Here is a 15,375-nt window from a genome sequence, read left to right on the forward strand (position 1 = left end):
TCCTGAAAGAACTTAGCTCAGAATTGCCGGAAAATTGAAAAACTAAACTTTAACTAAAATAACCTAAAACTAACACTAAAATCAAAACTAAACTGCAAGATGAGAATTCGTCCTCAGTTACAGCTTCTATCCAGTCTCACCTTGATGACTTCTCCATTGGAAGCAATTAAATCTGTTGGAATGGTCACTCGAAATGAGCGTCCGACGACAGCCGTGCCATCAGGAATGCCAACCACGGTGGGAACAGTCTCGTGGAGGTCTGAGAGTGCTGAGTGCATGGACGCCTCGAGCTGGTTCTCCCAGTCCCTGACGGCCTCCGAAGGTTCACTGGGCCAGTGGGACTGAGTCACGGCCACAGACAACAGAAGGAGAAAGGTCCTCCCCCAGAGGGGAAGCGGCAGCGACGAGCCCACAGACATCCTCATCCCCGGTTCAAGTCTGTTCAGGCAGGTAAGTCTCTCCAAGAAAAGAAGCAAGCGACGTGGTCCCAGGACTGGGTCCTCACCCTCTGCACACCTGCTCCATCCCAGAGCACCCAGAGCCTGAAAAAGAAGAGAAGACTTAGACTTCAGCAACTTCCACGGTTTCCAAGTTGAGCACAGGCAGTTAATACCCTCTAAGTGTTCCTGCCCAAAATATCTACCCTGAGTTGGATTAAGTCTCCCCCCGCACAGCCCAGGGTGAGAGCCACCAGCTACACGTGGCTCCTGAACACTGGAAACGTGGCTGGTCCATTACGTATAAAACACACAGCAGATTCTGAAAACTAAGTATAAAAAAGGAATGTACAATATCTCATTAATACCTTAAAAATATTGATTACATATTAAAATAATATTTTGGATATAAAAATATCTAATATAGTTAAGTAACTATTAATAAATAGTATATAATAAAAATATTAAATACATGATTAAAATTAACTCCACCTGCTTATTTTTATTTTTTTCCATATGGCCGCCAGAAAATATTAAATGACATAGTGGATCACATCATATTTTTGTTGGGTAGTGCTGCTCTATACCTAACTTCCAATTTATAGGAAACACAGGGCCATGAAGACACAGACAAATCTGGAATGTATGACAGGACCTTCTACAAGATAACTGATCTGGTCTTTCCAAATGCTGACACCTCTAAATATAAGGGGACTATTCTAGACTTGAAGACTGCAACCAGATGCAGTGTGTACATCCTGACTGGACCCTGGACTTACTTTTGTTTTTAATTAATTTTTTATAGAAGTACAGTTAAATTACAGTGTTAATTACTGTTGCACAGCAAAGTGACTCATATACTTTTACATAAATGTGCATTCTTTTTCATATTCTTTTCCATTATGGTTTACCACGATACTGAACACCATTCCCTGTGCTATACAGCAGGGCCTTGTTCTTGTTTCATTCTATACATACCAGTTTGCATCCGCTAATTCCAAACTCCCAATCCAACCCTCTGCCACCTCTCGCCAGCTTGGTAACCACCAGTCAATCTTCTATGTCCCTGATTATATTTCTGGTTCAAAGATAGGTTCATTTGTGTTGGAGTTTCTTTTAAAACAAAAAACAAAACACACACAAGACCAGCTCCCAAAGGGATAACTGACAAATTCTGTATGTGGGCTGGAGATTAAATTTATTGTTAATTTTCTTAGGCGAAATATGGCAGTGTGGCTTGATAATACCATCCTCAATTCTGACGTATTCAGAGATGAAGTGTCACAAATCTCTGCGACTCATTTTGAAATGGCCCACGGGGGGAAAGCGTGTGCACATATACAACGAGGTAAGACAATGTGGCAAACACCACAAATACTTTTGGAAAAGCTGAAATACCAAGCATTTGCACAGAGGAGTGTGGCCAACTGCCCACTTCTTACACCCCCAATACTGCCTATATTTGCACTCAGTGCTAGTGAACAAAATTTACTTGAACTCTCTTACCCCCATCCCCAACAGTGCCTAAAACCCTGCACATGTCCCCTGTCCGCCACACCAGCTTCAAGCAGCTCATGACCTGCACTGTGGGGCTTTCTGGGTGCCCACAGATGGCCACAACCATCACAAGCCATTTCCCATTCTGAAAAAGGAAGAAGCCCTGCCCCGAGCCAAGCTGTCTCGGGGCCACGTGATACTTTCTGACGTGGGTAATGAAAAGTAAATAAAAACGCTGAAGAAAACAAGGTCACTGAAACAGCCAGCATACTCTAAAGTCAGTGTAAGTCCAAGCCAAAGCCAAAAGGATTTTTTCAATGTTGATTTTGCTATTCTTGTTCTTATTTGTTGAACTAAAATTCATGAGACAAAAGCCAAAAGAGTGTAACAATCCTGAGGGTTGGAAGTCCTATCCTACCAAACCAAGACTTATCACAAAGCTACTGTATCAGGTGGGGCAGAGCAGACAGCAGACTGTGGAACCAGTCAAAGTGGAAGTTGCTCAGTCATGTCCGACTCTTTGCAAACTCATGGACTGTATAGTCCATGTATAGGAATTCTCCAAGCCAGAATACTGGAGTGGGTAGCCTTTCCCTTCTTCAGGGGATCTTCCCAACTCAGGGATCGAACCCAGGTCTCTTGCATTGCAGGCGGATTCTTTACCAGCTGAGCCACCAGGGAAGCAGAGGAACAGCCAAAACCAGCTCGCAAAGGAGATGTTCAAAGGCGCCAGGACAGGTGTCCGTCTATATAGAAAAAAAGTTAGGTTCTTCTGTCATTTCTCCATCGAAAATGAAACAAATCCCAGGTGGATTAGATACACAGATGTAAAAAGAACTCTGAAATTTTTAGAATATAGTAGAATATCAGCATAAGGAAAGATTTCATTTTTAAAAGATATCCAAAAACACAAAACTTTGAAAAGACAAAATGGACTTTCACTTCCAAGAAGATGAAGGAGGTGTATTTCTCCTTAGTTTCCCACTAAATACAAGGGAAAATTCTAGACACTATATAGAAAAAATAAACATGAGACTTTTTTTTAACATGAGACTCTTAAAAAAAGTCAAGAGAAGAAGGCAGAGCAGCTAGGGACCCCAGGATTCAAGGAATGATAAAAGTAGTGGACTCCCTGGGTCTTCTTTTTGACTCATATATCCCAGAATTGGGAGCTGAAGAAGCTGGCAACCCAGAAATGCCAACAGAGGAGGCAAAAAACATTCTAACAAAAGTCTGTTCTCTTTAGCCAAAGGAGCAGGAAAGGGGTAGGCTAGCAAGACAGAAAACATTTAGACAATAAAAGCTCTATTCGAGCCAAACACCACAGAAAAAAACCGTGGCCCTACTCCTACCCATGCTGGCGAAGGCCAAGTGGGGGGCCTAGACTTCCACCCTCAGGAGGCTGTAATAAGACCCCCCAATATCTCCACTGGGGAGGGCGCTGGGACTTTCATCCCCACTGGCCAGTAACAATGCACCACCCTCTTCCTCCAGCCTCACGGTATCAGTGGAAACTACTTGGGAACCTAGACTTCTATAAATTCCCACCCAAGTAAGAAGCAGCAGCCTCTCCCCTTCCCTGCTGGATGGTGTCAGAGGAGGACTGGTCAAAGTCAGAACTTTATAATCACTGCTCAGCAGTGGCGAGGCCCACAGAACTAGAACTCCAGATCTTTGCTGCAGTGTGCAGGGTTTTCTCTAGTTGTAGCAAGCGGGCTCCAGAGCGCATGGGCTTAGCAATTGCATTTCAGGGGCTTAGGTGCCCCATGGCACGAGGGATCTTATTTCCCAGACCAGGGGTCAAACCCAAGTTCCCTGCATCGGAAGGTGGATTCTTAACCACTGGATCACCAGGGAAGTCCCCATTTATGTAATGTTCTTGAAGTGACAAAATTTTTTAGAGAGCAGATTAGTGGTTGCCAGGAGTTAAAGAGGGAGTTAGGACATAAAGAAAGCAGATGTGGCTCTGAAAGGGTAGCGTGATGGATCCTTCTGGTGACAAAAAGATTCTGTATTTGACTATATAAACATCAATATCCTGCTTGTAAGATTGTAATATTATTTAAGATGTTATCATGGGGGGAAATATGTATGGGTAAAGGGCATAGAGGATCTCTCAGTATTATTTTTAACAACTGCATATGAATTTACAATTTTTTTTTTAATGTTTTAACCTGCCCCCGAAAAAAAGAAATCGGAATTAGAATTTTAAATTTCTGTACAATAAAAGGATACCATAAAGAAAGTAAAAACGACCAACCACAGCCTGGGAGAGAGCTTTTTCAGGGCATACAGTAGCTGAAGCGTTCCTATCGAAATGTATCAGGTACCCTAAAACAATAAAAATGGGTTGAGGAGATAACAAGTACTTTACAGAAAATCTGAACAGCAACAAACATACAAAAAGATGCTCAACCTCCCTAGTCATCAAGGAAAAGGAAATTAAAGCAACGTGAAAAACACGTCTGCCCACCAGATTTGCCAGCAGTATTAAATGCCATACTTCTTGAGGGGGATACCAAACCACCATGGACTTAGAAGCTGGGGTCCTGCAGGCACTGGTGCCAAGAACAACTTAACTCCCAGTGAGGTTCTCTACCAGGAAAGGCAAGGTAGGAACACCCAAACTCTCCAACAGCTGGTGTTCACTGCACCCTGGGTGGAGGTCTTCTCCTGAGACCCTTATAAACTGCCCCAAATTAAAAGCTTTTCTTGAAGCTCTTTTCTGAGTTTTTGTTTGCTAGTTTGTTTTTAACTATCTCCCAGTTTCTTAACTGTCTGTGCTTCTGTACCCCTTTTACAGTTTATCACTTAATTTTTAAAATTTTCTGGGTCTTCTGTTTTATACTATCTTAAACTGTAACATTAGAGTTTCTTTTACTGTCCCATAGTGCTTTCTCCAATGGCCTTTTCCTTTCTTATACATAGTAATTATTATTTAGTAAATGGTGCAGCTTCATCAACACCCCACAAGACTGTACGCTGTGGAAGGCAAGGGCGGGGATGCAATCACTGATGTGTGCCAAGCTCACACCTAATACACGAATGGAGAGGATACAAGAGGTGTTTTTTTGTTTGTTTGTTTAAATCTTGTTCCCATGTCTTCACTCTTCTGTGCACTTACTTTTCTATTTATTAGATCCAGACGATCTTTTACTTTTCCGATCCAATTCTCCATTTAAACATTCTCAGCTTATGTGAAAACAAGCCAACAGTATGAGACACACCCTTTCCTAGCAGGAACACAGGCTCAGTCTGCTATCTGCGGACATATGACGACACGGGGTATCTGGTTCATGAGCGTGACTAAGTGCTCTGCATTTAGCAAGCGGGCAATGACCAGGGCACAGCTCCAGCTGCTGCTATGTGCTGATTTTCCATGTTCTGGGGAGAAAGGGTCTTCTTGAAAGTTGGCCTTGCATCGTTCTGATACTGGCTTCCTATAAACAAGGGTCAGTCTCCCTGTGCTCGGAACTTGTCAGGCTGGATCCAAACACCAGGATTAGGACATCCCTCTGGGAGGTTTTTCAGTCAGTTCAGTGGCTCAGTCGTGTCCGACTCTTTGCGACCCCATGAATCGCAGCACGCCAGGCCACCCTGTCCATCACCAACTCCCGGAGGTTTTTAGACAGAGTCATATAGTAGGTCATCCAGAGGTGGAGGCACTACAGAGATCCTCCTCCCCATTCTTCGGAAGCAAAGCCTAAAGAGAGGTAAACACTCAACCATGGTCACATACAGCCTAAGGTCAGAACATGGTGGGAGGAGAAGGTGCCCAGGAGCCAGAGAAAGACTGTGGTCAGAGGCATCCAGCCTCCTTGACACAGCTGCTCATTTCAACACTGCACATGCACACTCCCAGGATACCCTCCGGACCAGGAAATGCTAACAGTAGCCCAAGAATACGTCTTAGCTCAACTCACCACCGTGTGGCTGATGGAGGCTGCCGAAGCTCTCCTGCTGAGACGTGGGTAGTGGCTCTGGGTAACGTCCTCCTCTGTGCCAGCCCCTAGTGCAATGTCCACCATCGAGTCTGAGCTGAGCACTGCTCCAGACCCCAGCAAAGCCCCTCTGTGAAGAGGGCCTTCCCAGAGCCCGGGGGAAGCCCCTGGCACTCTGAACACCCGCTCGGCCAGCCACGGCATACAGTGTGGGAAAGGGGCACACTTCCTTTCTCCAGCTGTGATGCTGGGGACTCTGCAGTGATGGGCAGAAACAGAAAGCCAAGTTTTCAGCAGCTGTCTACAAAGTGGTGTCCTTTGTGAACCAAAATGCGTCCAACCTGCCTTGGAGGCAGGTGCATTTCAAGTTGACCACATCAGGCAGCAGGGACACAACTAGAGAATCAACAGCAATTACTCGATGACAGACGAGGGCCCCAGACACCGGAGGCAGAGTTCACCAGGAATGAATACTTCTGGCCTCCCTCTTGTCACTAATCTCTATCTCTAGGCAAATGAAGCACGTGGAGGGGGCAGGCAGAGCATCCTGTGACCCTGTCCAGACACACCTGGATCCCTGCGAACTAGAGGACCTCCTCTGGAATTCCAGCCCCAGCAAGGAAGCAGTTCTGTTCCACTAAGATTATCTCCCAGACCTCCAAATACCGCCAACACAGAGGAGGCTCAGGCAATAGAAACTTTCCACTCAAAAAACTCGAGGAACAAATGCATACCTGGCACTAACACAGTTCATAGTGAACTCAATGTTTCCTCACATGCAGGAAAAACCCACAGAGAATGAAACTTTAAAATATCTTAACTAACGTCTCTGAGAGAATGGCTCCCTACTAGTTTTTACTTTCTAGGAATGAAGGAAAAGTTGCGGGATTCAACCCATTATTAAGCACACAAAATGAGGCAGAGGCAGCCTACCCCACCGCTGGCAGGAACCCCCACATCTCCCACAGCTAGTTAGTTACCTAAAAATACTGGCTCCACCGCCCAGTTGCTACCATTCACCACGGTAATTAAGACATGTAAGGGAAAAAAAAAAGACATGTAAGGAAAATGGGATTTGTCTTTTTAAAACCGAATGAAAGTAATAACATCCCATGACTTTACTTTAAATGGTGAAAAGGAATCATTTTAACTGAAACCACCACTTTAGGTTCCATCCAGCAAGAAGGCTTTTGCCCAGACACTCTGAAGTTAAAAGTAAACGTTACATGTCTATTATTAATCTAAAAATCTGGGAAAGTTAACCAGTCTAAAACCGCTCAATCTGACTGCCAGCAAGATGTACTTAACACAATGTAAAACAACAGTGTGAAGTCACTGTTTATTTGGGTTTTAAATACCAAAAAGATGGGCAGATTCCTCTGCTCTGAGTTTAAGACAGGCCTTTTTCACACCTTGGTCAGATAAGGAAGGCGCTGAGCCACGTCAGTGGTGAAGACGCAAGGTGTCACCTTCAAATTGTTCACAGCGCGCAGGAGGCAGGAGAGGTTCCCCTGACCCGAGGCAGGTTCCTGTCTGGCCTGTGCCATGGGAGCATCACCGGAGGTGTGGGGGCAGCCTGGCAAAGACACCAGCAGGGAGCTCAGGAATGCACCAAGCGTCCGGGGCCACATACACAGCAAGAGTAAAAGTAAAGAAAATGAGGGAGGAAAAAATGACCACCTGTGAGAAGCAAGCATTACTCAACAGTCTATCAAACACACACTACGTGAAGGCCTTTCTCACCCAGAGAACTCTTGCAGACGTTCAGTGATCACAGATACCAAAAGCGGAGGTCCAGGAAGGGCAGTGGTTTCTGCTGAGGGTGGTGTGGTTTTCTCAACAAAGGCAGGAAGGAAGTACAAGTCTTCTACCTGGGCACAAACCCATTCAGGTGCAAACACATCCCAGAGGAAGGGGAGAAAGACAAGGTTCAGAAGCCAGGGCCAAATGGCCATTTCTCCACTAGACTGTGATTTCAAACCTGGGTAGATTTTTAACATCCTATGTAATACAGCTCACGGAAAAACCAGCTCCTGCTATACTCCACTGAACTCCATATGCTGCAGTTAAACATTACTCAGTACTCAAGTGCACACCGAAAACAATTAGGATGGTTAAGTTTTATGCTGTTTATCACAATTTAAAAAAAGTTAATGGTTAGCGTGGCAAACTTTGTTATATATATTTTACTACAATTATAAATATTTTTTGAAACTCCACATCACTCAAGAGTTAAACCAATTAGACTTTAGGAAAAACACTTATATGAGCCTTAGATCAACTTTTAATTATTGCTTAAAAGTGCCTCAGGCAAACCCCCTGGAGGTCCAGTGGTCTGGGCTCTGCGCTCTCACTGTCGAAAGCCTGGGTCCGATCTCTAGCTGGGGAACTAAGATCCCATAAGCTGTGTGGTACAGCCAGAAATCAATACAAGTGCCTCGGGTAAGGCTCCGAGGCTGGAAAAGGGTAGACCGAGCGCCCAAACACAAGGACCAGGCCTAAGTGTCCGTTTGGCCGCAGCAGCTGGACTTTGCAGGTGGGCAGAAGTAGTGGAGGAAGTGTGAGAGGTGGGGGCCAGACCCAGCAGAAACAAGGAGTGAATTACTCCATTCACGTACCCTTGTGGCATCCAAGAACCCAATTAAATTACAATCATCCCAAAACAGCCCAACAATAATTAACACGTCAGTGCATGTTTACCGACTACCTACCCTGTACTATGTGTGAGGCTTCATTTGCTACGCACGTAGTCTTTCCAAGTTGCATACAAAAACAGTCAATTAAGATTTACATACATTACTAATAAGAGGTAATAAATGAAATACTTCTATGTTATACACAAGAGGCAATAAACTAAGCACAAGTGTTTTTCAAGTAGGTGCTTACTAGAAAACACAAGTTGCAATGATACCCCAAACTTCCTCTGGCTATCCAACCCATCTCAGGACAAAGGTAGGGCTGGGATAACATTGTAAGGGCAGGATGGCTGGGACCTGTCAGGTCAAGGCTGGACGCCAAGAGTTGTCCAGAGAGGAAAGGCAGGAGCAGAGGTCCCCCTCCTGGAGGGGTCTGGGGCCACGTAGGCTCTGCCGCCCTCTCCCCCACTGGCGCCTAGCAGGCCCTCAGCGGATACCAGGGTATAGTGACAAGGTTTCCACTGAATCCCCAAAATGATCCACCAAGCACAAAGCAAATAATCTTCTGACTTCACACTTTGAGGGCTTCCCTTGTGGCTCAGCTGGTAAAGAATCCACCTGCAATGCAGGAGACCTGGGTTCGATCCCTGGGCTGGAAAGATCCCCTGGAGAAGGGAATGGCTACTCACTCCAGTATTCTGGCCTGGAGAATTCCACGGACTGTATAGTCCATGGGGTCCCAAAGAGTGAGTTAGACATGACTGAGTGACTTTCACTTCACTTCACACTTTGACGTTAAAAGCTGAGCTTTCTGATATTTGTTTCCATTGTTCTACAAAAGACTAAAAATAAGTACCCTGGCTCAAAACTAACATGCTAATTAGGCTTCAGTGAATTAAGGTTAGAAAAAGATAGTTGACTGCTGGCCTTCCTAACTGGCTAATCAGATTTCAGAACAGAGGAGTGAGATGAAATATTCGGGAGACCCCAGCCACTACCAGCTTCCCCCTCAGGTCCCCCATTCCCACAGCCCCCTTGACCCCGCCAGCAACCTCTCAATACAGGCGTCAGGAGCCAGACAGGGGAATCCCAGCCCAGCCCCTGGGACTGGGAGCTCTTGCACCTTCACAGGAAGATGCCATTGTTCTGGGTGTTTATCTGGGCAAATACGCAACCTTCAGCATTAAAGCTATGACCTGGGTGGGAGGTAGGAGAGAGGTTCAAGAGGGAGAACATATGTATACCAATGACTGATTCATGTCGACGCACAGCAGAAACCAATACAATATTGTAAATCAATTCTCGTCCAATTAAAAAGAAATAATTATAAAAAAATAAAGCTACGACTTGCTTTAGACCATAATCTTTTGGGGGGCCACATTCTTAAGTCCCGACCATCAAGAACATTTGAATCACGCCAGAAATGGCCAGATCAACAAACCTTGTTTACAAAAGGACAAGATACAAGTAGCACCCACTCCGTTTGCTCAGACTTTCTTGCTAGCAGAATTCCTTCCCTCCCACATATGGCTCTGTCCAACTGGGCTTTCTACCTACCTCAGCCTTGCCACAGCTACAAAACTTCTCTGGTTGGTTTTAGGGGTATGCTTCCAAAGGCTGGAGCAAAAAAGCCAGAAGATGGCCTTGCAGACTCTGGGAACCCCTGCGCTGGAAAGCCACAGTGACTGTGTGACCAGGCAGTCAAGCAATGAAGAAGACCAATGCTGAGAAGGTTATGCCATGCGTGACCTCAGAATCAGGCCTGGAGTGGAACGGACTTACATCCGGGTTGAACACAGCTGAAGAAACCCTTGAAGACGCCCTTGTCCTCACCTCCCACTGCTTCTACCTCGTTCTGCAGGCTTTAATCCCTCCCTGAGCACCAAGGAAGAAGTGGGTGTCCACTCAGTAGTAATTATTTGGAAATTCCTTCCTGACTTTTAGAACTCAAGGCTTCAAAGTTAAAAGCAAAAACAGATAAGGAGAGGAAAAATGCAGAGGACCGTCTGTCTTATCAAAAGGGTGCAGACACAATTTACCTCTTCCCAAGTACTGGGGGGACAGTAGAGGCTACCCCGTATCGTACTTTTCAGCAGTGGCCAGCCTTTCCTAATGTACAAAGGTGTTGTTTTCTTCTTCCAGAGCCGAGATCTTCTAAATTTCCAAGCTGGGCCACCATCAAGCAAGAGTGGACTCCCACAGCACGAATGAACAGAGATTCCCACCAGCCCATAGCTTCATTCTTCAGATACTCTTCACATATTCTTTTCCCAAGGATCTTCAACTGGCTTCTGATGCAAGCACCAAGGCACCCTGCACCCTTCCCAGGCTCTAGGTAAATCATTTGTGCTGGGAGCTAACTGCCCCTTTTATAAATGACGTTTATTTCATGTCTTCTCATTGTATACCAAAACCAGTGAACCTTAAAAGTTCTGCCGGCCTTAAGAACAGAGCTAATCAAGAGTCAGGAACCTCTGCATTTATCTTACACAGGGATAAAGTGGACATTGTGAGGGATTCATGGCAACACAGTCCTTCTAACAGGCTGGCCCCTCAAAGAACCACAGGGATAGCTGCTGCCCACCCATCAGAACGTCCTTGGTCAGGAAAGGAGACAGGAAGGCAGAAAGGTCACAGGCAAAAGAGAAAGTGTGAGTAAACTAGATGGAGCTCTGTTTCTATCTTCTCAGACCCAAGCTGCCCCCCGTAGAGCCTGACTGATAAGTGAGGACTTGGTCTCTGCCTCTCCATGTGTCCCGTCACCTAGTTATCCCTTGGTAAGATTTCTGTACGGGGGAGTGGGTGAAGCAGAAACAGTCAGGACAACAACCGACAGGAAGCGGAAAGAGTGCCCTCCACACCCTGTTCAAGCTGTTTATCCTAAGGCAGCAAGCTAGGCTGGAGACACTTTAGTGAGATGAGAAAATGGCCACAAAGACCGCAGTCCTCACTCTCTAGATGACTCTTGTAGGGGCCTTTCTGGGATTTCACTGACTGTTACAACCCAAGTAGATGTCTCACCATCAGCGTGACCCAGAACTGGACATGGAGCAAACGGAGCCTCGAGCTCCTTGGAGATGCTTCTCATCTGAAGGGAGAGAGCAGCCCTCCAGTCCTGTGCCACAATCACTGCCTGGATCACTGCCTGCTGTATTCAGCAAATGAGTAGAGGAAAATCCTGACTTCTTTGTGACAAAGAACAACCGAGAGTAAATTCACCAGTTATCTGGAGCATTTATCTACAGCGTAGCTTTTTTGTTTTCAAGTCAAGCTCTCTTTATAAACTCATGCTCCTCAGACACCTCAAGTCACTCAAGCTCTCTAAAGCTAAGAAGCAGGAAGTCACCCAGCACGCTCTTGACACCAGAGTTGCCACCTCTCATACCCCAAAGATTAGTGCAGCTGCAAACTTGAGCAGCGGTCTCTGAGAGGGTCCACCCTGTAAACGACCGCAGCTAGTTCAAAGAAGAGCAATTTAAAGCGTGCATATGTTTTTTGGTTTACCTGCAATGCAACCAGGGACCTCAGCTATCTCTTGCTTTTACAGACGATTAAGTGTTTGATTTTGACACTGACTGTGGAGCCAGGAAATCAACAAGGCCTGAACCTCAACAGGCACCTGAGACTCAGTGAGCACCTCACACAGGACTGAGGTGCACCTGCCTGGTACTGGTTACTCTTCTGCAGCTCACATCCTGCGGGATGACCCACAGCAACGAGTAGAGGGCCTGGGCACTGAAGCCTGTAAGGGGTTGCTTGCTTGCTAAGTCGCTTCAGTCGTGTCCGACTCTGTGCGACACCATAGACGGCAGCCCACCAGGCTCCCCCGTCCCTGGGATTCTCCAGGCAAGAACACTGGAGTGGGTTGCCATTTCCTTCTCCAATGCATGAAAGTGAAAAGTGAAAGTGAAGTTGCTCAGTCGTGTAGCTACCCCATGGACTGCAGCCTACCAGGCTCCTCCATCCATGGGATTTTCCAGCCAAGAGTACTGTAGTGGGGTGTGGGAAGAGGCACAACAGGCTTTAAAGGAATCACACCTGAAACATTCTCAAGGAGAATGAACATGTTCTAACTTCATCTACACCTCAACACCGGGGATGGGACAGGAAAGAGGTCAGTGGTTACCAAAGGTCGTAGCGGTCCAGAGTGGAGAGCTGCCAGCCTCCTAAATGCTGCTTCCTCGAGAAACCCACCCATCTCAGTCCTCCCTTAACAAATTAACCCTCCACTATGGTTTCCCTTCTTTATTAAATCCTCAGAATAGAGACAGCCCAGGGGCCGTATGTGATTTGTCCACATTGTCCTAACGATGGCACAGGAGGAACACAGGCTAGATCCAGGTCCTCCCACGACACCAGAACCCACTTGGGGGACTCTGTCATAGGCCACCTGACACTCTAGGACACACGGGCTTCACTGCCTCGATGGACACCGCCGTTACTCCAAAGCTCTGACAACAGGGAAGGGCACAGCCTCGTGGGGCTGGGCTTCAGGCAGCCCACAGCCCGGAACAAGGCTCCCTAGCATCGATGTTCAGGTATATCCTTCCTCTTCAGAAATTAGCTCAGTGGTTCTGCTAATTTCTCTAACAGTTAAGCAGAAATATATTATTTTTGAGCAGGTGAAATCTTTTATTTTGTTGCTAAAGTCCATCTCACTCTGTTAATGTCGTGTGTTTACTTGTTCCACTTACAGCAAAAATCAAGAACTGGAACTCTTTTATTCAGTTTGTGAAATGCCTTTATTGAACTGCAACAAGATTAAGTAACTGAATACAAAATTAGACTTATTTTAAAAGACTTTAGTAAATAAACATATGTACCATATGTATCCATATCCTGGTTTCTAACTGCTACTTTAACTAAAAGAAACCAAGGCTCCTTGTGGAAAGGGTTGACGACAGGCCAGGGAAAGAAACCTGAAACATCTTGCTGCACTGGAAAATCAGGAAGTGCTCAAACCATGATGAACAAGACATGTCAAAAGAACACAGGAGCCAGCCTCTGTGTTCCTGCTAGCCAAACCTGGGACAATCTGGGCCTCAAAATGAATAATGACAAGAATGGGTGATATCACACTAAGTTATCAATGTGAAATCACATACACAAAGCAATGAATGGAGGCGAGAAGGCTCTTCGAGTGAGATGACAATACAGAAGGAATGATGGTCTTAGAAGCATCACTGCATGCTGAAAGCAGAGGGTCCAAGTCTGATAAGGAACAGGATATTTACATAGTGTCCTCCCATGAATTACTTATTAATTGCAAAGGAAAAAATGGCAACTTTACAGAGGAAAAAACTGTTAGGTACCTTCCCAGCCAGGGCTGATCATCAGGACAAACCAGCATTGTGTACCTACTCACATGGGGCTGGTTATCAAAGACACTGTTGGACAACTGAGGAATCTAAACATGGAATGTATTAACAGATTAGACACTGTACCAATATGATATTTCCTCATACTGACAGACATATTGTGGTCATATAAGAGAAGATCCTTATTCTTAGGAAATACATGATTAGGTATTTAGGAGTGAAGGGGCATGGTGTTTGCCAATCACTCATAGATGGTTCAGGGGGAAAAAATGTATAGAGAGGGAAAAGAAAGACTATGACAAAGCAAAAAGGCAAAATAGAAACAAATAGCGACTCAAGGTAGCATATTTAGGAGTTTCCTGTACCACTCTAGCAATTTTTCTGCCAGTCTGAAGTTGTATCCAAATTTTGAGTTACAAAAATATAAGCTATGTGACATGAACATAAGTGCTAAGAGAAAGGAAGGTGGGGCATGGTCTGCCTCTCATCTCACGACCTCAGTTCTTCCCCGACAAAGCAGCAATGTTCGTCAGCAGTCGTGAGGCAAAGTCAGCAGTAGATGCGTTCTGTGAGCACTGAGGGCCTAAGCAACCCCCATCCGACCACTCACCTCACACCCTTGCACTCTGTCAACCAGCGCCCCAGGCCCCAAGCTCCGTGACTACGTGATTCAGAACACAGCCCACCAGGCCCCTACGTCCTCCTCTGTGAGGCGAAATGGGAGTATCTTAAAACCATTTCCCTCTAGAAACACCACAAATACAAAGTATACCAAAAAAGGACTTTGTTTATTTGTTTTAAAAGTGACTCGGATGATAATGGAAGAAAATGTCACACTGGGGCCTGAAATTACTACACTGGGCTATGTTTGCTCAAGATTAAAAATAGTTTCATCCTTCCTTCCCAGGAGCCTTCCCTCCTGGAGAGAAAAAACCCCTGACCAGACCTTCACCAAGTTCAGAGGCCCCAGAGCTAAACACAAGCTCTGGGCAGGCTGAAACCAGAGATTCCCAGTATCAGATTTCCCACTAACAATCCCCGGGCATGATAGAGAAGACACACAGTAAGCCTCGCAATGACGCCATCAGCTGTCAGGTCCTTTGGACTTACTGCAATAAAAGTAATTCACATGGAGGTGAAACAGATTTCACCAATATCCTACGACGTACGTACATGAGAGGCTGGGTTTCTTCAGTAGCTTTCCACAAATGACACATTTAAAGTATCTCTAAACACTTAAACTAGGACATCTCTTTTTATTTCATTCTTACAAAGTTCAAATGGAATCACATAGCTCCTAAATAATACTTTTTACACTTTACTAGAACTGGAAGACCTCAGCTCGAGTAGATCCACCTCCTCACCCTCTACTGCTGCTTGTGGCACAGACCTGTCCAAGTATCCTGCGTGTTCTGGTCTGAAGGGTGCTCTCTCCCTCTCAGACATGCATGCTTCTGGCAAGAAACTGGTGGATAAAATCCTAGATGTAGAATTGCTGGGTCAAAGGTTATGTACCTTACTTAGAACTGCTAGAGACTGGCAAAAT

The 15,375-nt window shown here is 45.5% G+C and overlaps 1 protein-coding gene across 4 annotated transcripts in view; it reads right to left on the reverse strand.

Annotated features, from left to right (window-relative positions):
• The window catches only part of DAG1 (dystroglycan 1), a 48,682-nt gene that overhangs the window by 15,211 nt on the left and 18,096 nt on the right, over positions 1 to 15,375 (reverse strand). For 3 of the 4 annotated variants that reach the window (XM_061396877.1, XM_061396876.1, XM_061396878.1), the window contains exon 2: positions 141 to 542. In XM_061396877.1, the coding sequence (XP_061252861.1) occupies positions 141 to 425 (285 nt within the window). In that variant the 5' untranslated portion in view covers positions 426 to 542. Of the gene's footprint in view, positions 1 to 140; positions 543 to 5,857; positions 6,132 to 15,375 lie in introns of all 4 variants that reach the window. The other variant, XM_061396879.1, reaches the window with a different exon arrangement.

The sequence above is a fragment of the Bos javanicus genome, chromosome 22 (assembly GCF_032452875.1).
Source record: "Bos javanicus breed banteng chromosome 22, ARS-OSU_banteng_1.0, whole genome shotgun sequence".
Classification (NCBI taxonomy): Eukaryota; Metazoa; Chordata; class Mammalia; order Artiodactyla; family Bovidae; genus Bos; species Bos javanicus.